Source organism: Nomascus leucogenys, chromosome 2, assembly GCF_006542625.1.
Source record: "Nomascus leucogenys isolate Asia chromosome 2, Asia_NLE_v1, whole genome shotgun sequence".
Classification (NCBI taxonomy): domain Eukaryota; kingdom Metazoa; phylum Chordata; class Mammalia; order Primates; family Hylobatidae; genus Nomascus; species Nomascus leucogenys.
Window position 1 is genome coordinate 80,856,175 of NC_044382.1, and position 23,471 is coordinate 80,879,645.

At 45.4% G+C, this 23,471-nt stretch overlaps 1 protein-coding gene and 1 non-coding gene across 4 annotated transcripts in view; one reads left to right on the forward strand and one right to left on the reverse strand.

The window, feature by feature from the left end:
* CACNG3 (calcium voltage-gated channel auxiliary subunit gamma 3) overlaps positions 1 to 23,471 on the reverse strand; it is a 106,515-nt gene that overhangs the window by 11,708 nt on the left and 71,336 nt on the right. For 2 of the 3 annotated variants that reach the window (XM_030799634.1, XM_030799622.1), the window contains exons 2-3: positions 20,241 to 20,261; positions 4,118 to 4,201 (exon numbers count right to left, since the gene is read on the reverse strand). In XM_030799634.1, coding sequence (XP_030655494.1) covers positions 4,118 to 4,201; positions 20,241 to 20,261 — 105 coding nt within the window. The remainder of the gene's footprint in view (positions 1 to 4,117; positions 4,202 to 20,240; positions 20,262 to 23,471) is intronic. The other variant, XM_012505258.2, reaches the window with a different exon arrangement.
* Positions 17,821 to 17,953, forward strand: LOC115831907. Its single transcript, XR_004027401.1, has one exon. It is a non-coding gene; the product is annotated as a small nucleolar RNA SNORA1 (small nucleolar RNA).

Sequence of the window (23,471 nt, forward strand, 5' to 3'; positions counted from 1 at the left end):
ACCTATGGGTTTCCAGTTGGATTCTTGCCTTGGGCTCTTGCAAATATTAGGGGCAGGTCTCCTCCAGTGGTTTCAAGCACCTGTTAGGGACTTGGGGACTAACCTTTAAAGGGATCATTTGCATTTTATATTGACAGGAATTGCTTGAATATTCAATGTAATGAGTGTAATTAATAAAAAGTGAATACCTTTTAAAAAAAGAAAGGATGATTAACCTTTGATGTGTGCCCTAAGAAAATGATCTGAATGTTTGAAGCTATTGAACTGTGTTGGTTACACAACAATGGATACTTGGGCCTGGCACAGTGGCTCATGCCTGTAATCTCAGCACTTTGGGAGGCAAAGGCAGGTGGATTGTTTGAGGACAGGAGTTTGAGACCAGCCCGGGCAGCATATGGGGACCCCAACTCTACAAAAAATATAAAAAGAAATTAGCCAGACATGGTGGTGGTGGGTGCCTGTAGTCCCAGCTCAAGAGGCTTGAGCCTAGGAATTTGAGGGTGCAGTGAGCTATGATTGTGCCACTGTACTCCAGCCTGAATGACAGAGCAAGACCCCATCTCAAAAAAAAAAGTTTATGTTTGAAACATGTGGATAGGAGATATGTAAATGTGACTGTTTCCCAAATGGTGCAATCATCATTTGGGAACCCATTGGTCGGGAGACCCCACTCTTTGCCCCACAAATGAGATACAAGCAGATTCCATCAACTTTGGCTATAAGTGTCTGCCTCAGACAGGAAATTTTCTACTGCCATTTTCTCCTAAGTCAGTGGAAGTCCACCTTGCGTTTGTTTTAGCCCAGTGGACACATGGTGACTTCAGATCAAAGAGTTTTTTACTGTCTTCCTTCCCTGTTTCTCCTCCCCGAACTATATGGAGCTAAGTTAAGGTCTTAAGGGTGGGGACAGAAGCTTGTTCAAGTACAGCCCCACCATTGGAGTCTGAATAGGACTTTCTGAGTCCAATGCTGTGCTGTGGGAGTCTCTAGTCAACAGAACCTGTGGGCTCTGAACCTTCTGCTATCAGAGGCATTGGAAACAGAGTGACTCCATCTTGAATAGGGGATGGGTAAAATGAAGCTGAGACCTGCTGGGCTGCATTCCCAAGCACAGGATGGGATAGGGGGTCAACACAAGATACAGGTCACAAAGACTCTGCTGTAAAACAGGATGCAGTGAAGAAGCCAGCCCAAACCCTCCAAAACCAAGATGGTGATGAAAGTGACCTCTGGTCGTCCTCATTGCTCATTATATGCTAATTATAATACATTAGCATGTGAAGAGACACTCTCACCAGCACTGTGACACTTTACAGATACCATGGCAATGTCAGAAGTTACCCTATGTTCTTAAAGTGGGAGGAACCCTCAGTTCCGGGAATCGCCTGCCCCTTTCCTGGAAAACTCATGAATAATTCGCCTCCTGTTTACCATTAATCAAGAAATAACTATAATATACTAGGTCAAGCAGTCCATGCCACTGCTCTATCGATGGAGTAACCATTCTTTTGTTTCTTTGCTTCTCTAATAAACTTGCTTTCACTCTACTTTGTGGACTCACCCTGAATCTTTCTTGTCTGAGATCCAAGAACCCTGTCCTGGGGTCTGGATCTGGACCCCTTTCCGGTAACAATGCTATGGGTTTATGCTGTAGCCTACCCCAAAGAGCATAGGAGAAAGAGGAAACAGCAGAAAAGTCGATATGCAGAATCCCAATCTCACCAGGGCTGTGGGTCAGGACAGGGACTGGCAGAGTGAACACCAGCCAGGCAGGGAGAACCCTGCGGGAATGTGCTCCCAGCCCTACATGGCTGGATCAGGAATTCCAAAACTCTCAGCAGGAAATCTGTGTGCTCATTAAGACCTCTCCTTAACCTTAGCCCAATTCTGCTGCTATTGGTGAAGCTTAGGTGGACCGTGGGCTAGGGGTGAGGAGAGAGGAAGGGACATCTTCCCAAATGAGAGAAAAATACTTTGTCAGAAAAGCTATGGGCCTCTCTGAAGAACTTAAAATCAGCTATACAAGTTGTGAAGAGAAGTCACAGTTCTGTTTGGTCTCCAATAGAGCAAACGTCAAAATGTTTTATCAACATAAAAAAGAAAAACAAAGAAAATCTATGGGCACTCTGGTAAAACCCCACTGGTGATGACTAATGCCATTCTCTATTGAGAAGATGCAAGTGATCGGTGTCATCTCCCAAATTTTGGTTAAGCTACATCTCTAAGTGTGGCTAATTTTGCTTTCCACACTGAATCTTTTTGAGCTGCTGATGTGAGGGGTGAGAAAAGAAAACAACTTTTATCTGAGTAATGCAAGTCCTTTTAATTATCAGGCCCAGAGAGACATTAAAATGAGACAGTGATCACGTCCTTCTCTCCTCTTTGAGCTGGGTACTTATCTCTTGAAATTGCTGGCTTTTGCCACAAGTAGCATAAATTATCCTAATAATGCTGCATCTGACACTATCCTCCACACCCTGTAGCCAGTCACTAATCAATAGTATTGATTAGTGCAATGGCACAATCAATGCAATGGCATGATCACTGCAATGGCACTGCAGCCTCAGCTTCCTGGGCTCAAGCGATCCTCCCACCTCAGCCTCCCAAGTAGCTGGGACTAAAGGTGTGCACTACCATGCCTGGATAATTTAAAAAAATATGTATTTCTGTAGAGTTGGCGACTTACTATTTTGCCCAGACTGGTCTTGAACTCCTGGCTTCAAGTGATCCTACTACCTTGGCCTCCTAAACTGCTGGGATTACAGGTGTGAGCCACTGCACTTGGCCTCATTATTTTGAGTGAATTCAACACACATTCTTGCTGAAGAAATTACATTAAAATCCCAAATCAAGTTCTCTCTGTGCCTGGACCAATGGAAGGCTCATCTCTGCAGCGAATTTTGCTACTGCTAATCCAATGCAAGAAACGGGAGCTAATGCATATTGCCTCCTGACTATATGTTGGGCCCCGGCTAATTTTCATGACCCTGTCAGATGGATGACATTATAATCTCCATTTCAGAAAAAAATGAAGAAAGGAACTAGAGAGGTAAAGCCACTTGCCCCAGGTCCAACCCAGCTAGTACAGTCAAACAAGGGTCAAAGCCCAGATTCCCGAGGCCTTGGCTCAAAAGCCGTCACATTTTCTTGGCTCCTACATGCTGTAGTTGTGACAGTTCATGTCATATCCAGGTTACTGACTTTGGAAAAATCCTACGGAGACATTGGCTCTGTCCCAGTAGGACTGAAACTGGAGGGAAGTCAAAGAAGAGGTGAACTTGGGTTTGTATTTATTCTCCTAGGCCTTGCCCCTTGGGACCTCACCCATTAGCGCCTCACCTCACCCATTAGCACTCTGCCATTAGCACCTCCAATCAACCCTCCCGGGAAGGTGAAAACTTGCATTCAAGTCAGAGAAAGTTCCTTAGATTTTTCTCCTAAACTGACTAAAAAGAATCTTTCAGTTTTGACTCACCTACTTTTCTGTCTTCCTTCCTCCCTTCCTTCCTTCCTCCCTTCTCTTTCTCTTTCTTTCTCTTTCTCTTTTTCTTTCTCTTTCTCTTTCTTTCTTTTTCTCATTCTCATTCTCCTTTTCTTTCTCCTTCTCTTTCTTTTCAGAGACAGGGTCTCACTCTGTCACCCAGGCTGGACTGCAGTGGTATGATCATAGCTCACTGCAGCCTCAGTCCCCTGGGCTCAGACGATCCTCCCACCTTAGCCTCCTGAGTAGCTAGGACTACAGGTGTGTGCCACCACACGCAGCTAATTTTTTAATTTTTTGTAGAGATGGGGTCTTGCTATATTGTCCAGGCTGATCTTGACCTCCTGAGCTCAAGCAATCCTTTCTGGCCTCTGCCTCCCAGAGTGCTGGGATTACAGGCATGAACCATCTCCTACCCTACCCCCTGCTGCTTCTTTCTGTTTCTAATTCATTGAAACTAAAGAGGCTTAGCTCTCCGAACCACTTGAATGTCTCTGTGTACTGACACATGGGGCTTCTTTGCACTTATCCATTTCTAGGGACAGATACTGAGGGACCTCCAACTCAGAGGCAGCTGGGTGACGGCAGGAGCCCATCCCTTCCTCCCAAAGAGAACTGAGAAGCCGGGGAACTTACGCAGGAGATACTCGGCTGTGTCCTGTTCATAGTCAGCATCTTCAGGGAAGTGATCGATTTTCTTGCACACGCCTCGGAAAGCCCCTGTGGAAACAGATAAGGGTTCTGAGCCTGGGGAAGGAGACGGAGCTCCAGGGTCCCAGCCTGGGTCCTCACCGCTATGTGCAGATCCTTTCTCTGGTTGTTGGGGGCTGTAGGGTTGTTGGGCTGGCAGGCCCAAGAGCACCTTTATTTTTTATTAGAGACAGGGTCTCATTCTGTGGCCCAGGCTGGAGTGCAGTGGTGCAATCATGGCTCACTGCAGTCTTGAACTCTTGGGCTCAAGTGATCCTCTCACCCCAGCCTCCCAAGTAGCTGGGACTATAGGTGTGTGCCACTATGCCTGGCTAATCAAACATTTTTTGATAGTGAGAACAAAAGTTCTCACTATCTTGCCCAGGCTGGCCTCAAACTCCCAGCCACAAGCGAGCCTCCCTTCCTCAGCCTCCCAAAGTGCTAGGATTTACAGGCATGAGCCAACGGGATCAGTCATCAACAGCATGTTTCTTTAGGGCACAAAAAAGAGACCAGTAGAGGCAAAAGATAAACAATACAAAGCAGGAGATGGAAATTTGCTGCTTTTTAGATTTTGCATGATGTTGGGATCCACTTTAGAAGGGCAAAAACACCATGAAACATAAACACTAATTATGAAGACTATCTTATCTTTCCGCTCTCCTCCAGTCAGTGAAGGAAAAAGCAGGCAGAATTCAAGTACATCATTTTTTTCTGCTCATTTTACCAATGAGGAAACAGGGCTTAAGAATTTTTCTTGAAATCACTCAGGTAAGTAGTTATTCAGGTTGATGTAAAAGTAATTGTGCAGTTGTGCAATTACTTTTGCACCAACCTAAATAGAACCGGCATTCCAATCACGAGCTGAATCCAGGCATTCCAGAATAGTCCACTCTCCCCAACGATGTTCATATCTGACCACAGGACATTCCCTTTCCCTCTCTGCCCCCCCGAAGGATCACAGTTCATCTCCCTCGCTATGAGGTTCACCCCTTTGGGAGCCTCAGATTTGCTGAACATACATCTTGAACATCCGTCCACATTTGCTGTCTTTTTTGTTTTGTTTGAGACGGAGTTTCGCTCTTGTTGCCCAGGTTGGATTGCAACGGCACGATCTCGGCTCACTGCAACCTCTGCCTCCTGGGTTCAACAGATTATCCTGCCTCAGCCTCCCGGGTAGCTGGGATTACAGGCACCTGCCACCATGCCCGGCTAATTTTTGTATTTTTATGAGAAATGGGGTTTCACCATGTTGACCAGGCTGATCTTGAACTCCTGACCTCAGGTGATCCACCTGCCTCGGCCTCCCAAAGTGCTGGGATTACAGGTGTGAGCCACCTTGCCCGGCTGAGGTGTGGATGTTTAATCATCATTTTGGGTGTTAGTTAACTAGACAGTTAACCAGTCTCTGGGGGCAGTTGACAGCTCTGCCAGTTCTTTTAAAGGACAAAAAATTTTCCAGAAATTATGCATTCTTGTCCCTTTCCCTGTCTGTGTAGCTGGAGTGGAATCAGGGGGGCGGGCATTGTGATGTCGTGGAAAACGGACAAGGCTCAGAATCAGACAGAGCTGCACTGGTATTTCAGAGCTGTTATCGTAAGAATGAAATAAGGCTATACATGGACATGAGATAATTTTTGCAAAGCTCTAGGCATGTCATAATAATGGCTGACATTTATTAAGTGCTTCCAATTGGCCAGGCACATAGCTGAAACCTTACATCCCTTATCTCATTTACCCCTGTTTACCACCCCAGGAGGTAGAGGCTATTAATATTAACATTTGATAATGAGACAATGGAAAATCACAGAGGAGATGGTGTCACAGCTGGTGAGTGACGGAATTGATTTTTGGATCCAGGTTTCAAAAGCTGTGGTTTCACCATTACACTATGAACAGTAGCCATTATTATTGTGGCTACTATGGCTACTATCATGATGTCTATTATGATCTCATAAAAATAAGAGTGTCATATATTTAATTTCTACTATAAGTAGGCTCCAGGCCAGAGCCATTTCATAATAAATGCCTTGGAATATGTAGAACATCTCCTTGGTTCTGATTCTCTGCTTACCAGGCAAATAACAGACTCAGAACCAGGAAGGAGGTTCAGGAGAGAAGACTCAAGGAAATTCTTAGAAAAAAGACAGACCCGTAATTTCTTCCCTGATATTGGAAAAAAAAGACCTTATTTATGCTTGTTCATATTTTAGAGTTCCATTTATATATTCCTGTTTGGTTTTAAGCCCCATCCCCTTCCAACTGACTGGATAAGAAATTATAATAAGTAACACACGTGTGCACCTACTATATACCAGGTATCATTTTAAGCATTTACGTGTTTTTTGTTGTTGTTGTTGTTGTTTTTCTGAGACTGAGTCTTGCTCTATTGCCCAGGCTGGAGTGCAGTGGCACGATCTCAACTTGCTGCAACCTCCACCTCCCAGGTTCAAGCGATTCTTGTGCCTCAGCCTCCCGACCACCACGCCTGGCTAATTTTTGTATTTTTAGTAGAGACGGGGTTTCGCCATGCTGGCCAGGCTGGTCTTGAACCCCTGACCTCAGGTGAACCACCCGCCTCAGCCTCCCAAAATGCTGGGATTACAGGTGTGAGCCACCACGCCTGGCCACATTTACGTGTTTTATCCTCTTTAGCTATCTAAATGACTTTATGAGGTGTCTAATGTTATTTATTTATTTTTATTTATTTATTATTTTTTTGAGATGCAGTCTCTCTCTGTCGCCCAGACTGGAGTGCAGTGGTGCAATCTTGGCTCGCTGCTTGCTCTGCCTCCCGGGTTCACGCCATTCTCCTGCCTCAGCCTCTTGAGTAGCTGGGATTACAGGCGCCCGCCACCATGCCTGGCTAATTTTTTGTATTTCCAGTAGAGACAAGGTTTCACTGTGTTAGCCAGGATGGTCTCAATCTCCTGACCTCGTGATCTACCTGTCTCAGCCTCCCAAAGTGCTGGGATTACAGGCGTGAGCCACCACGCCCGGCCTGAGGTGCCTCATGTTATAATGAGGCAATGTTATTAATATAAGGAGGAAACTGAAGCTTAGCCAAGTCACTGATTTACTCAAGGACACAGCTTGACATTTACCAGCTGACCCCAAAGACACAGTTCCTAACTACTATTATGAATTGCACTCTCTTCAACAAGTCTCGGTGTTGTGAGCCAACTTCTTTGCCTGGTGGCTTCACGATTTTATAGCCTACCCCCTACTACTGATGTTGGCAATGAACTGGACCACTGGCTTCTCCATTAACTATGTTTCCCCATGGCATGTCCCAGGGGCGCCTGGGCAGGGGAAGGGTGTTGGTAGTGACACCATCCATTGTTAGTTGATTTCCGTACTCCTCATTATTTGCTGTTTTCCACTAAAGATTTCAAAAGAAGAAAGTGTTCAGGTGAAGGTGGAATGGGAACCCTACTAAATACAGAACAGTCAGAATTATTGAGTGAATTAGGAACGACATACATGTGGGCATCTGCTTGCGAAATGGGCCTACTCATGGTGGCTTCAGGCAGCTTGAAACTAAGACTTAGAACCAGCAAACGCCAGTAGATCCTAGAGACGCAGTCACTAGTTTTGTTGTTGTTGTTGTTTGTTTTTTAGGCAGAGTTTCGCTCTTGTCACCCAGGCTGGAGTGCAATGGTGTAATCACAGCTCACTGCAACCTCCACCTCCCCAGTTCAAGCAATTCTCCTGCCTCAGCCTCCCAAGTAGCTGGGACTACAGGCATGCACCACTATGCCCAGCTAATTTTTTATTTTTAGTAGAGAAAGGGTTTTGCCATATTGTCCAGGCTGGTCTTGAACTCCTGGCCTCAGCTCATCCACCTGCCTCAGCCTCCTGAAGTGCTGGGATTACAGGCATGAGCCACCGCGCCTGGCCTGCAGTCACCAGTTTTTAATGGTCTAAAGCAGCTTACTACTACCCACGTTTGTACAGCCCATGAGCCAAGAATGGTGTTTGCATATTTAGATGGTTGAAAAAAAAATCGAAAGAATATCATTTGTGACCTGTAAAAAAATGTGAAATTCAGATTTCAGCATCAGAAAATAAAATTTCATTGAAACACAATCATGCCCATTTGTTTATATTGCTTCAATTTCCTCATTATAACATTAGGCTCCTCATGAAGCCATTTTGAGAACTGAAGAAAATAAAACATGTTGATGCCACTATAACAGAGCTCAGTATTTGCCACAGAGACAGCAAAGCTGAAAATATTTACTCTCTGGCTCTTTAACAACAATTTTGCTGGTCCCTGGTTTAAAGATTTCTGTCCCAAGAAGGCAAAAATGGAAAGCAAAGGGGAGTTTGGGCCTTCCTGGGATAGAAGATGTAATCTAGGCTGATGTTTCTAAAGTAGATAATATTGGCTTCTGGGGCAAATCTGGGTTGCAGACTGTTTCATTTTGTGGTTTTATCTGTGTGTGTTTGTTTTACCTGCAATATTCTTTTGCATATTTTATTTTAAAAATTAAGTAAGCTTCTGCATTTTATTTAATTTTAATTTTAATTTTATTTTGAGATGGAGTCTTGCTCTGTCACCCAGGCTGGAGTGCAGTGGTGCAATCTCAGCTTACCGCAACCTCCACCTACTGGGTTCAAGTGATTCTCCTGCCTCAGCCTCCTGAGTAGCTGGGACTACAGGCGCATGCCACCACGCCCGGCTAATTTTTGTATTTTTAGTAGAGAAGGGGTTTCGCCATGTTGGCCAGGCTGGTCTTGAACTCCTGACCTCAGGTGATCCGCCTGCCTCAGCCTCCCAAAGCGCTGGGATGACAGGCGTGAGCCACCGCGCCTGGCCTATGCTGCTGCAATTTAAAATTCTGAATATTTCACATTAAAAACTGATTCACAGTTTCTCTTCAAAAATGGGGACCTCTGTCTCACATTTCCATGCGGGAGTAATGAATGATGACGTAGCTGACATCAGCAGCCCTCTTTAGACTGGGTGTAAACTCTCCAGTTGGCCAAAGTCCCCACCTGGCTCTATATTCTTGCCTGGCCCTGTGGATATTTGAGTTTGCAACCCCTGAACCAAAATGTATTTAGTAAGAGCCCAGTCTTTGGTGTCCCACGTAGGCATGAATCCTGACTCAGACACTTACTAGTTGTGGTACCTATGGCAAATTACCTCTCCAAACCTCGGTTCCTTCTTCTACAGAATGAAGATAATAATAGTAACTTCATAGAGTTGCCACGAGAATTAGTTGAGGCAGTAATAGCAGTTATTACGCCAGTTGCTGTTCTCAGCCCTTTACACATAAATCTTTTAATTAGGCAATGACATAAAGCACTTAGTACAGTTCCTGGAGTATGGTAGGAACTCAGTATATTACAGCTATTATTACCGTTGGTTTTGGTAGGTATTTTAGGATCACAAGAGACACATTGGCGCCATGGTGAGATTTTAAGAAGCAATATAGAAGGAAAAGGAATCAAGAATTTTCCCCAAGGAAGACTCCACACTGAAAATGAATCTGCTGGCACCCCATGTCATACATGCATCACAAAGTGAGCTTGGACATTCATGTAAGTAGCATATTGCTGGCTCCCAGAAATAACCACTATTTAGCATTTTTGTATATTTCCTTCCAGGCTTTTTTCCCCCTGTGCTTTCGCACACAAATGGCTTTACAAAACTGGGATCATGCTGTTCTTCTCACTTATATTTTCTTAGGAGTATCTTCCCATATCAGTAAATCTGAGAAAAGTAGAATGAGATTGGACTTGCCCACCCACTGTAGAAGATGGAACCAAGAGAGATGGTGAAAACATGCAGACTGCAAGGATGAAGTCAGGATGCAGAGAAGAGCACTGTCCTGGCACAGCTTCAAGCTCAGGCATTGGAGCAGAGAGAGGTAGAAGCTAAAGCAGGAAAAGGATCAATGTCATTTGGTCTGGGGGACGGATCTGGTGATTACGGGTGAGGGAGGACAGGAGCCCAGCAAAGGGCATGTGTGAGAGCTGGGCCCTGAGAATTCATAGACCCCAGGACCGCGGGAAGAGGTTTGGAGTGAAAGACAAGAGCCAAAAGAGATTTCTGGAGGTGTTGAAGTACAGTTGCAGAGACTGGCTTTTTGGTGGCCACAGCTTCATCCTGGGGAGAGAAGATTGTACCAATAGTTTGTCTCTGGTTCAGACAATGGAAAAGAACTTCCTTCACATGAGGAGGGGTGGTGTCCTTAAGCGGATACTCTTTTTTTCTTTTTCTGTTCCTTTTTAGTTGACATGTAACAATCGTACATATTTATGGGATACAGAGTGATACTTTGATACATGTAAATAATGAATAATGATCAAATCAAGGTAATTGGCAAATCTATCTCTTTTAGCTTTTGGAAAAGATACACTAAATTATTTTATTTATTTATTTATTTATTTTGAGACAGGGTCTCGCTCTGTTGCCCAGTCTGGAGAGCAGTGTCATGCTTATGGCTCACTGAAGCCTCAACGTTTTGGGCTCAAGTGACCCTCCTACCTCAGCCTCCTATAGCTGGGACTACAGGTATGCACTGCCACACCTAGGCTAGTTTTTATGTTTTTGTAGAGATGGCATCTCGTCATGTTGCCCAAGATGATCTTGAACTCCTGGGTTCAAGTGATCCTCCCACCTCAGCCTCCCATGTAGTTGGGGCTACAGGTGTGCACCACCACAACTAGCTAATTTTTATATTTTTTGTAGAGATGGGGGTCTTGCCATGTTGCTCAGGCAGATCTTGAACTGCTGGACTCAAGCAATCCTCCCACCTAGGCCTCCAAAAGTGCTGGGATTACAGGTGTGAACCACCATGCCTGGCCACACTAAGTTATTGTTAACCGTATTCACCCTACAGTGCTATAGGATATGAGAATGTATTCCTCCCTTCTAGCTGTAACTTCTGACACTTTTTCTTAAAGGTCAAACCATAGAAATTTTCCTACTGAAATCAGGACTGAGATAAGAATGCCCATCATTGCCTCGATTATTTGTTATGGTTCTACAAATTATAGCACAAGAAGGAATAAAACGGAATTAAGAGTTATAAGCAACAGAAAAAAAAAAGGAATAAAATTACAATTTTTCCAGGTGATAGAATTAGTCTACTTAAGAAGCTGAAAGTAGCCTTGGTGCAGTGGCTCACGCGTGCAATTCTAGCACTTTGGGAGGCTGAGGCGGGTGGATCACCTGAGGTCTGGAGTTCGAGGCCAGCCTGGCCAGCATGGTGAACCCCTGTCTCTACTAAAAATACAAAAATTAGCTGGGCGTGGTGGCAGGCGCCTATAGTCCCCACTACTCGGGGTGCCGAAGCAGGAGAATCTCTCTAACCTGAGAGGTGTAGATTGCAGTGAGCTGAGATGGCACCACTGCACTCCAGCCTGAGGGAGACAGCAAGACTCCATCTCAGGAAAAAAAAAAAAAAAAAAAAAAAAAAGGAAGAAGCAGCTGAAGGCAATTAGCTGAAAAAACACAGTAGAATGAATGAAAGAGCTCAGTGAGGTCATTTCTTACACGATGTTAAGCCATACGATAAAGCTGTAATAATTAAGTCATTGTGGTACTGGCATTTTAAAATCACATTTACTATGATATTTTTTCAATACAGAGAAATAACACAAAGAAAACAAGAAATAGTCCATTACCCTTTATTCAGTTAATCCCTTTTAAATTAAAAAGAATAGATGTACATGGAGAATTAAAACAGTATGGAAGGGATTAAAAGTGCTTTCCCCACCACCAAAAATTCCCTCACCTGATAACTCAGCAGAATAATTTTTGTTAAATGCACGTGGAGTGAAATTATGTCTAAGCTGAGACCTGAAGGTTAATTAGAAGTTAATCAGAGGAAGGGAGGTATGTTTCTCGAAGCAGAGGGAATAGCATGTGTGATGATGAGAGAATGAACAAGAGAAAAACTCATTTGGGAACTCAGAGTAGCTCAAGGTGTTCAGAGGATTAATGGTCTGGAGGACAGATCCAGTGGGTACAGGTGAGAGGAGAGGGGTAATGGGAACCGGGGAAGGTAAGTGTGAGAACTGAGTTGTGAAGATTGGTTTTAGGTCCTAGGGATTCCCTAATGCCCAAGACAGAGACGGTCTTGATCCTTGGAACTTGCATTCTCATTGAGGAGAGAGACTATAGACAATATAACCGAGCTTTGAAAGATACAAAACACTGGGGCTGGGCATGGTGGCTCATGCCTGTAATCCCAGCACTTTGGGAGGCCAAGGCAGGCAGATCACTTGGGGTCAAGAGTTCGAGACCAGCCTGACCAACATGGTAAAACCCTGTCTCTGCTAAAAAAAAAAATACAAAAATAAGTTGGGCCTGCTGGTGTGTGCCTGTAACCCCAGCTACTCGGGAGACTGAGGCAGGAGAATGACTTGAACCCAGAAGGCAGAGGTTGCAGTGAGCCGAGATCTTGCCACTGCACTCCAGCCTGGGTGACACAGCGAGACTCTGTCTCAAAAAACAAACAAACAAAAACAAAAAACCAAGAAAGATACAAAACAGGATGATGTGATAGCAACTGTTCATTGGGTGGGGGCAAGTGGAGGGCAACATTGGATAGGATTGTTGCAGAAGGGACACTTGAGCTCAGACCTGAAAAAAGAGAAAGAGCCAGTTATATGAAGAGTCCAGGAAAGAGCTTTCCAGGTAAAAGGAAATGGAAATGCAAATGCAAAGACCCTGGGGTGGGAGTGAACCTGGTGAGTTTGAGGAATGGAAGAGAGGCTAGTAGGAAAAAAGAAGGCCTATTGCGGTGGTTTCACTGGGTCCATCAGCTGCCCTTCCAGCTGTCTTTTCAGCACAGGGATCGCTGGGTCCATCAGCTGCCCTTCCAGCTGTCTTTTCAGCACAGGGATCACGGGGTCCATCAGCTGCCCTTCTAGCTGTCCCTTTAGCTCTCCATGTCCCTTCAGTTGCACATGTCCATGTGCAACTCAACCTCTGGAAAATCTAGGAGGTTGAGTTGCACATGGACATGGACCAAGGTCAGCCCCAGCTCTTTCTTAGGGTAGGGAGTAACCTTGAGACCACCAGATTTGGGGTAACTGAAAGAACTGACCTGGTTCTGGGTGGCTTCCAAACATGCAGGAATGGGGAGAGAATCTAGAAATGGGATGTTTGTATTTTAAACTATTTTTTAATTTAAAAATTATTATTATTATTATTAAAAATGGGATCTCACTACATTGCCTAGGCAGGTCTCAAACTCTTGGGCTCAAGCTATCGTCCCGCCTCTGCCTCCCTAAGAGCTGAGATTACAGACGTGAGCCACCCCACCCGGCCTGTATGTTTAGCTCTTAAAGCCCTTGTCATCTATCTCTGGAGAAAGTGGTGCTTCCCAGGTACTTGAGCTGAAAAGGGGCTCAGAGTCCCTATTTTGAGTATTTCCTTTCAGATCTCAGCAGCGCGGGCCCCAGCCTGATCCTGGGAAGTGGTCACCAGCAATCACAAAGGGGTATAAGGCTGCTTGTCTGTGGATTTTTACAAATAAGTCAGATGGTTGCAATCTGGGGGAGAAATCGGCTGCCTCTTCTTCAGCAGGTGCCTATCTGACCTCTAGACAGGTAGTGTGGTATACTGGTAGGAACCCAAGCTTTCAGTTTGAATCCTTGCCCAGCCACTAAGTTACCAGTTGTATGGCCTTGTGCAATGGACTGAATGCTCACGTCCTCTCAAAATTCCTATCTTGAAATCCTAATGCCTGCAGGGTATGGTGGCTCACACCTGTAATCCCAGCACTTTTGGAGGCCAAGGCAGGAGGATCTATTGAGCCCAGGAGTTCAAGACTAGCCTAAGCAACATGGCAAGGCCCCTCTCTACAAAAAGTTTAGAAATTAACTGGACATGGTGGCACACACCTAGAGTCCCAGATGCTCAGAAGGCCAAGGTGGGAGGATCACTTGCATCTGGGAGATTGAGGCTGCAGTGAGCTATGATCACACCACTACACTCCAGCTTAGGTGACAGAGGAAGACTGTATATAAAAAAAAACCCAAAACAACAACAACAACAACAAAGGAAATCCTAATGCCTAGGATGATGGTATTAGGAGTGGGGCCTGCTGCGACATGATTAGGTCATGAGGGTGGGGCCCTCATGAATGGGATTATTGTCCTTATAAAAGAAACTCCAGAGAGCTCTCTTGTTCTCTTTCTGCCATGTGGAGTTACAGTGAAAAGGCAGCCCTCTGCAACCTGGAAAAGGGCCCTCACCTGTACCCCACCAACCCGGAAGAGGGCCCTCACCAGCACCCCACCCGGCAGGCACCCTGATCTCAGACTTCCAGCCTCCAGAATCATGAGAAACAAATTTCTGTTATTTGCAAGCCACCCATCCTACGGTAGGTACTTTGTTATAGCAGCCCAAATGGACTAAGACACCTTCTTCCCCTCAGACTTGATCTCTTCATTTTAGTTTTTCTTTTTTTAATTTTAATTTTTTTTTCAAGGTAGAGATGGGGTCTTGCTATATTGCCCAGGCTGGTCTCAAATTCCCGGCCTTATGCCGTCCTGCCACCTTGGCATCCCAAATTACTAGGATTATAGGTATGAGTCACAGTGCCTGCACTTGATCTCCTCAGTTAGAAAATGTTAATGACTGACTGGGCACAGTGGCTCACGCCTGTAATCCCAGCATTTTGGGAGGCCGAGGCGGGCAGATCACAAGGTCAGGAGATCAAGACCATCCTGGCTGACATGGTGAAACCCTGCCTTTACTAAAAATACAAAAACAAAATTAGCCGGGTGTAGTGGCAGGCGCCTATAGTCCCTGCTACTCGGGAGGCTGAGGCTGGAGAATGGCGTGAACCTGGGAGGCAGAGCTTGCAGTGAGCCGAGATCATACCACTACACTCCAGCCTGGGAGACAGAGCCAGACTCCGTCTCAAAAAAAAAAAAAAAAAAAATGCCAGTGATCTCCAGATTGCTGGGGTTTCTTTCTTTGTGTTTTTTTTTTTTTTTTTTTTTTTTTTTTTTTTTGAGACAGAGTGTCACTCTGCTGCCCAGGCTGGAGTGTGCAGTGGTGCAATCTCGGCTCACTGCAACCTCTACCTCCCAGGGTCAAGCGATTCTGCTGCCTCTGCCTCCCAAGTAGCTAGGACTACAGGTGCGTGCCACCAAAATTGCAAGAGCTCAGGGCCTAGGGTTAGGCAGAACTTGGTTTTATGACTCAGTTTCCTCTTCTATAAAAGTATTTATTGGGCCGGGCACAGTGGCTCACGCCTGTCATCCCAGCACTTTGGGAGGCTGAGGCAGGCGGATTTTTTTTTATTTTTATGTTTTTTTGTATTTTTAGTAGAGACAAGGTTTCACCATGTTGGCTAGGCTGGTCTCCAACTCCTGGCCTCAAGTGATCCGCCTGCCTTGGCCTCTCAAAGTCTGAGATTACAGGCGTGAGCCACCACTCAGCCTGTTGGGGGTTTCAAAAGAAATCATCATAGTATCCATGTTTGTTGAGATGTGCTCTGCCAGGCCTTGGGTAAAGGCTGTTTGGGTATTCCTCACAATCCCATGAAGGAGGCACTATTGTTGGTCATAGGATGGGCTGAGGAGCATGGATTTTGGAGCCAGAATGAGTGGGTTTGAATCCCAGCTCTGCAAGTTGCTTAACTTACAAGTGCCTCAGTTTCCTCCTTTGAAAGCTGAGAATAACAATAGGAATAGAAGAGTCAGTGTTTGTCAAGTGCATTAGAGCAATGCTTAGCACATGGGAAGCATTATATATGTGGATGTCAATTCAATAAATATGTTTATTTTATTTTATGTATGTATGTATGCATTTATTTGAGACAGAGTCTTGCTCTGTTATCCAGGATGGAGTGCAGTGGCGTGATCTTGGCTCACTGCAACTTGTGCCTCCCAGGTTCAAGCAATTCTCATGCCTCAGCCTCCTCAGTAGCTGAGATTACAGGTGCCCGCCACCACGCCCGGCTAATTTTTGTATTTTTAGTACAGACAGCATTTCACCATGTTGGCCAGGCTGGTCTTGAACTCCTGACCTCAGGTGATCTGCCTGCCTCAGCCTCCCAGTGCGCTGGGATTACAGGTGTGAGCCACTGTGCCTGGCCCAATGAATACCTTTATAGAAGGGGAAGCTGAGTCATAAAACCAAGGTCTGTCTAACCCCAGACCCTGAGCTCTTTCAAAATCCTCTAAATAGCACTAATATAGTGCCAAGCACTGGGAAGAGGGTTAACAAGGGGCAGTTATTAATATCATTATCTCTATTTTGGGCATGGGGGTGAGAGGAAACCAATGGAAAATTGGAGGGTATGGCCTTCTTCATCCTGCCCTCACCCAGACATGGGTACCCATGTGCAGACCTGTGCATGTGGGTGCATGCATGTGTGTGTATTCCCACAGAGCACTAACCCAGGCAAGGAGCCCCAGGAACCATCACTCTCGGGAGGGAATAGACCTAGACCAACCTGCTATGCCAATTTTGGCCAAAGGCCAGACAGAGCTTTCTAGGTCATTCAAAGACAGCTCTGAATTTAGTGGATCTGACTTCAAGTCAAGAAATACTGGATCCAGAGCAGAGAGGCCTGGGGAAGTGAGACTATCATCCAAGGCCCAATCTTTCCAAGTTTGCAGTCCTGAAGGGAGATCCTAAATGGGGAGCGGAGACAGGTTTCCCCAGGATGTCCCCCCTCCAGTGGAAGGAGAGGATATCAGTAGAGCCTCTTGATGGTCTTCTCACATCCATCTCCTCTGCACAGCCCACACGGAGGGTCCTGGGGCAGATTTTGGTGGCTGTGAATCCACGAATCTAACAGAGAGACATCACTTCAGAGCAGGCTCTGGACAGTCATGATGTGCTCAGAGTGAGGGCTGGCACTCCTCACCAGCCCACCTAGCCCAGCGACAGTGCCCGGAACCTGCTTCAACCCATAAACAGGGCCAATTCTGTAGCCAGAGCTTGACATCCATCTCAGCATGAGTCCAGCCAGTGCAACCACATTCCAGGCCCCCAAAAGCCCAGCTTAAAGCTCAAAACAGAGGCCAACAGGAACCTAGGGTCCAGCGTTGTAGGTCTTTTGCTAGAACTCTTTTGTGAAGATTTTTGCTTTATGATATCAGGAAGGAAGAGCAAATATCATGTGTGTTTATGCTTCCTGAGTACTTGGGTTAAGCCCTTGATTAAGAATGTTTGGGCCCCTGTTGTTACAGCAGATCTTTATTATCTGAGAATAAGGATGCCTTACAACAGTGATTCTCCACATCGGTTCACATTGGAATTACTTTGGGAAGGGAGGCTTGAAAAATGCTGAGGCTGGGGTTCTACTCCCAGGGATTCTTACTTTATCTGGGCATCTGAATTCCTCTCCTCTCCTCTCTTCTCCTCTCTTCTCCCCTTCCTTTCTTTTTGAAAGATAGGGTCTTGCTCTGTCACCAGACTGGAGTGCAGTGGCACAATCAAACTACTGGGCTCAAGCAATCCTCCTGCCTTAGCCTCCTGAGTAGCTAGGATTGCAGGTGCATGCCACCATACCCAGCTAATTTTTAAATTTTTTTTTTAGAGATAGGGTCTTGCTATGTTGCCCAGGCTGTAGATTTTTCAAAGCTCCTTGGGTGATTCTAACTGTGCAGCTAAGGTCAAGGACCACAGCCTTCAGGTGAGTCTACTCAAAAATAGGGACTAAAGCCTCTTTCTAGATGAGAATGGGCACTGTCGATCATGGGGTCTGAAAATTCTAAGTGGCTAAATTGAAACACAGGTTGTGCTTCCATAACAGTATATGTATTGCAGTGGCGACAATGAGACCTGTAACATTTTGAAAAATTTTTTAAGAGAATAAAATAAAAGAAAAAAAAACCCAGGGTCTCCTATTCATAGTAAACAATCAAGTCCAAAAACATGCTTCCGACTTTATCTGAAAATGAAATTATAATTCAGGAAAACATGCTGATTTTTTTCTGATCTTCTTTAACTATGTACTAGAGTGGACAAAAAAAGTAAGCTTTGTTGATTTTGGAGTGGCAGGGGTGGAGCATGCATAATTTTTCTGATAAAATCACATGGTAGTCCAGTATGAAATCTTTCCCTTCCCTGACAAGATCATAAAGTTTGACTTTCACAGCAGGATCATAAAATGGTTCATTTTTGCAAGACATATTTGAGCATGTCATCAGTTTTCCTAAGGGCTCCTGTTAATCCTTTGATATTCAAATCATTGGATGTGTCTATCACATCATCATTCTTGTCAATTTTCTCTTCTTCCATTGTTAGCTTGTGTCCCTCCAGCAGGCTCTTCTCTACCCGTGGTTAACACATCACGTTTTGCCTCCTATTTTCGTTGTATTGTCACGTGTTGACAAGAGCTGGCAATCAGAAACAGGCTGTCAGACAAAAACTGCGAATTGCAGAGTGTTAAATGGGGCAGGGGTGTGGAGTGGAGTAGGGAGGGGGTGCCTGTGTAGGGAATGATTTTATAACTGGTCCGGTCATGAATGCACATATTCACATTAAGACAGAGTTTACTTGCCTGTCCGTGCAAACTTGCACACACAGGGATTTGGATAATGAATTCATAGTAACAAGGACCCCGAGCTGAGCTTGGCCCCTGATCAAGATGAAGCACTTAGGGTATAGCAATTACAAATTACCGCTTCTAATAGAACAACGAGTCAGTTTCTGAGAAACAAACATTTTCTTCCAGTGTACGTAACTGTGGTTGATGCACATCCTGATTTATTCTTTTCTCATTTTTTTTTTTGAGACAGGGTCTTGCTCTGTTGCCCAGGCTGAAGGGCAGTGGCACAATCATGGCTCAGTGCAGCTCCAATCTCCCAGGCTCAGGTGATTCTGCCACTGCAGCCTACAAAGTAGCTGGAACTGCAGGTGCATGTCATCACCCTTGGCTAATCTTTTTATTTTATTTTTGTAGAGATGGGGTCTCACTATGTTGTCCAGTTGGTCTCAAACTTCTGGCCTCAATTGATCTGCCACCTTAGCCCCCCAAAATGCTGCAATTATAGGCATGAGCCATCGCACCCGGTCCCTGATTCATTCTTTTGTTCAATAGATATCTGGAGAGGCACCTAGGTTGCTTGCGTTAAGCACTGTTTCCAGCACTTGAAATTTATCAGTGAACAAAATAGACCAGGCTGTTATATTCTAGTGGAGAGAGATCTAGCGTAAACAAAGAAATAAATGAAACAAATGCATCACTAAAAAGGAAAAGATAATTTCAGTGGTAAGTTCCATGAAAATAATAAACCCTGGAGAGAATGTGATTGGGGTGGGGGAGGAGAGTCATGAGATTTGGTGGACAGAAAGAGCCTATCTGAGCAGTCAGCCTGAGTAACAAGAGGAAGCCACCCATGGGAAGATTTGAGGGAAGAGCCTTCCAGGCAGAGGAAACTGCAAGTGCCAAGGCCTTGGGGGAGGATGGCACTTTAGTGTGTTTCTAGAACCAAGACAAGCTCAGGGCAACTGGAGCAGAGTGAGTGAGGGGGCAAGTGGGATGAGATCAGGCCCATGAAGGAGCAGGCACACATCACCGAGCTTCTTACAGGCCAGGGTGCAGAACTGAAAAGGAGCATGTATGGTCCAGGCTTTGGAGTGTTTTCAGCACATGAGAAACACAATCTGATTTATAGTGTAAGAAATCTCTTTGCATGCTAGGAACTTGTGGAGGAGCAGGAATGAAAGTGCATCTTAGAGGAATCATTGAAAGTGACTTTGGGCCTTTTGGAGAAGCCACTGGTGATGGGGGTGGAACAGTAGTAATCAAACCAGAGTCCACAGAGGTATGCCTCATCGAGAGAGGGTCCTGCCTTAAAACCGAGTATGGGGAATTTAATGAGGAACGACTGTCCGTGCTACCTGTCCGTTTCTGCACATGATGAATAGGCTTGCTTCATTTCTAAAGAGCCTGGTTTTGAGCTCTTTGCTTGATTGGCCCATCGAATGGGTTCGGGAGGTTTAGAGTGCACTGTTTTCCTTGGTCCTTCATTATTTGGTTATTGAGGGTTTTGATTCTGGTTAGTCCTGGAGCTCAGAGCCAAGAGCCCAGCCCTTCCTAGCCTAGACCACAGGGCATGTTCACCAACACAGTACCTTGAAACTTTGTAGGCGCTGCTGTAGGAGTCACCAATTAGGTAGAATAGCCATGTGTTTGGGGTACCAGCAAAGCAGGGGTACAGAGAGAGAGAGAGAGACAGAGAGAATGACAACTATAAATTATTTGATATTTGACGTTTACAAAAAGCATTGAAATGCAATGGAAAAAAACCAGATGTGTGTTGATCTTCCTTACTTAACAGCTTAGGATTACTAACACTGGAGGCCTGTGAAGGTAGGGTGGTCACCCTGATCATTTCATTGCTTAGAGTGTCTGAAAGTCTTCTTAATCCTGCCTTGGCAGGCATTAAAAAGCATGCAGAACTCATCCTGTTTCCAGACCACTAGAGGCTTCTGGGGCTGTAGCAGAGGTTCTGGGGAGAAGGGTTGAAGAGAACAAGGGTCATAGCTGTGGCTCCTGGGTCTTAGCTGCTTTTTAACTGGTGACATCTCTCTTTCAGAGGTGCCTGGAAAAATTGGGTCCACCTGCATGAGAATCACCTGGGCTTTTCTTAAAACAAACAAACAAACAAGTGCATTCCTGGGCACCTACGCAATGCCCCGAATTAGAGGCTTTGAGAACCTGTGTTTTTGAACAGGTTTCTCCAAGATTCTGGTGCATAGCAGAGTCTGAGAGCAGTGCAGTGACCTCAGGAGATGCTCCAGCCTCTGTCCTCAGATGGACACACCATATTGTCATCACATCACAAAAAACTTGCCCTCAGGGAGTATTTGAGACCCTGCCTGGAGGATAGGCAAGATAGGTTTGGGGATGTGGAAGGTTTGTGGGGAGGGTTATTTCCTCTTAGAAGATTTGGGATTGAGGCCTTCTGAGACTGATCTGAGGTCTCCCTACAAGCAAGCATCACAGCCATGGTGAGTCCTGAGTCCTTGACTGCAGCTGCGAGTGCAGAGCTGGTCTGTACCTTGGACTTGGGCTTCACTTTCATGAGCCAACAGAGTTTGACATGGTTTCCTAGTGCACCTATGCACACGGTCACTGGGATGCTCCAGCGGATGTGAGGGATGCTTATTGTGCGGCATTTAACTTATGCCTCATTACCAGACGCTACCAGTTGTTTTCTTTTCATTTCTTTTTTTTTCTGAGACAGAGTCTCACTCTGTTGCCCAGGCTGGAGTGCAGTAGCTCAATCTCAGCTCACTGCAACCTCCATCTCCTGTGGTTCAAGAGATTCTCATGCCTCAGCCTCCCAAGTAGCTGGAATTACAGGTGCATGCCATCATGTCCAGCTAATTTTTGTATTTTTAAAGTAGAGACAGGTTTCACCATGTTGGCCAGACTGGTCTCAAACTCCTGACCTCAAGTAATCCACCTGCCTTGGCCTCCCAAAGTGTTGGGATTACAGGCGTGAGCTACCGTGGCCCAGCCACTACCAGTTGTTTTCTAATCCTGTAAGCAGCATGTAAATAGCACAATGACAATATAATGTGTAGAGGTTCAGAGTTTAAAATATTATTTTTGACCCTAATTTGACACTTTCTTCATTAACAAAGGTAATGCAGGAAGAATTAAAAAAAAAAAAAAAAAAAAAAGAGTGACGTCTCAACTCCTGAGAGACCTGGGCTTAGATTTCTGTTCCCTGCAAACTACATAAACATGTGCAGAGTCAAACCTGCAAAACTGGAGCCTATGTTTAACTGTCTGTATAAAGAGCCACACTTTTTGACATTTTGTGAAATGTTAGCATTCTGACTATGCTAAGCTGAGAAAGACAAGAGAGCCTCCTGAATCTGTCTCCAGCTACCCTGGACTGCTCATTTCAACCTTCACTGGTCAGCTCTGCCCGGCGCTAACAGATTTACTCCCAAGCAAATCCATCCCGGGCCCTGACATTTATCCGGGGCTCTTTTACTCTCTTCTATTCATTAAGCATGGGCGGTTGCCATGGCAACCATTAACTGCACCTGACATCCAGGAATAGTTCTGGCGTTTTGAGCAAACACCACACTGGGATTTAGTTCTGCAAGGTAAAGACCTGGACGCCTCCCTCCTACTTGCGTGGACATCCTGGTGGTTCCTCCACCCCTGCTCGAATCTGAGCTGCCCCCAGGCCTCTTGGCTGAAGAAGGGAAAGAGGGCGGTGTCTCCTCCCCCAGATCCCCATTCTCCCTGCCCACTCAGCCCTTAGGATCTTTGCTAGTTGCCATATGATGGGGGTGTGGCGGGGGCTGTCTGTGAGTGGGGTGAGCCTACAGAAGGGTGTATGTGTTTGTGTGATGAAGTCGGGGTGAGAGTGGGGGGCATCCCAGGTTATCAGAGGTGGACGCAGACGCAGTTTGGAAGAGCAAGGAATGTGAATGGGCACACAATGCCCGCGTGTGGATGTGACTCTGTGTGGATGCACTGGTGAGTACATGTCTTATGGCTGCCAGGCCTTTGCAGCTGATGCTCTTTCTGCCTGGACCACTTTCTCCCAGCCCTTCATGGGGCTGTCAGGTCCTCACCTCACTTGATCATCTCCAGTCACTTTCTTTGCTAAGCTTACGATGATCTGTGAGTGTGCTAAATATCTTGTTTATATTTATTGCCTACTTTATTTTCTGACTTCTTATTTCCTAGAATATAAGCACCATTGAATCCGAAATAGCCTGCACCCAACCTGGTACACAGTAGGTGCTTTATAACTGTGCCCTGAACATCAGACTATCCTTCGTATATGTCTGCAGGGATCTTGGGCAACTTCTTGTTGGATGGTGACAAAAGTCCTTAACCTGGCCTACGAGATCCTGTGTGATGTGTCCCCAGCCCCTCTCCAGATCTTTCTCACCAAATTCCTGCCGCACAGGCTTTGTTTTATCTTTCCTGCCTCAGGGCCTTTGCACGAGCACCCTCAGCCTCAATTATTTCTCCCTCTCCATCCTGCATTTGAGTAATTTCTATCTGGGCTTCAGATCTTACCAAAAATATGTCCCCAGGCTGATGCCATCCAATAATCTGCCCTCACAGCACCGCACCCTGTGCTTCTCTTTCAGGCACATATTGCAAAGGATTAATTATGAGTTTAATGATGTGTCTGTTTATTCCTGTCTATTGTAAATCCCAAGAGAGCATCTCTGTCTTGCTCACCGCCGTCTTCCCAGGACCTGGCACATAGTAGGTTGTTAAATAAACAAGTGGACAAATGAATGTATGGGATGAGTACTGCGTATTTCCTTCACGTCTGAATTGTTTTTATTTTGTTTGTTTTCTGAGACAAGGTCTTGCTG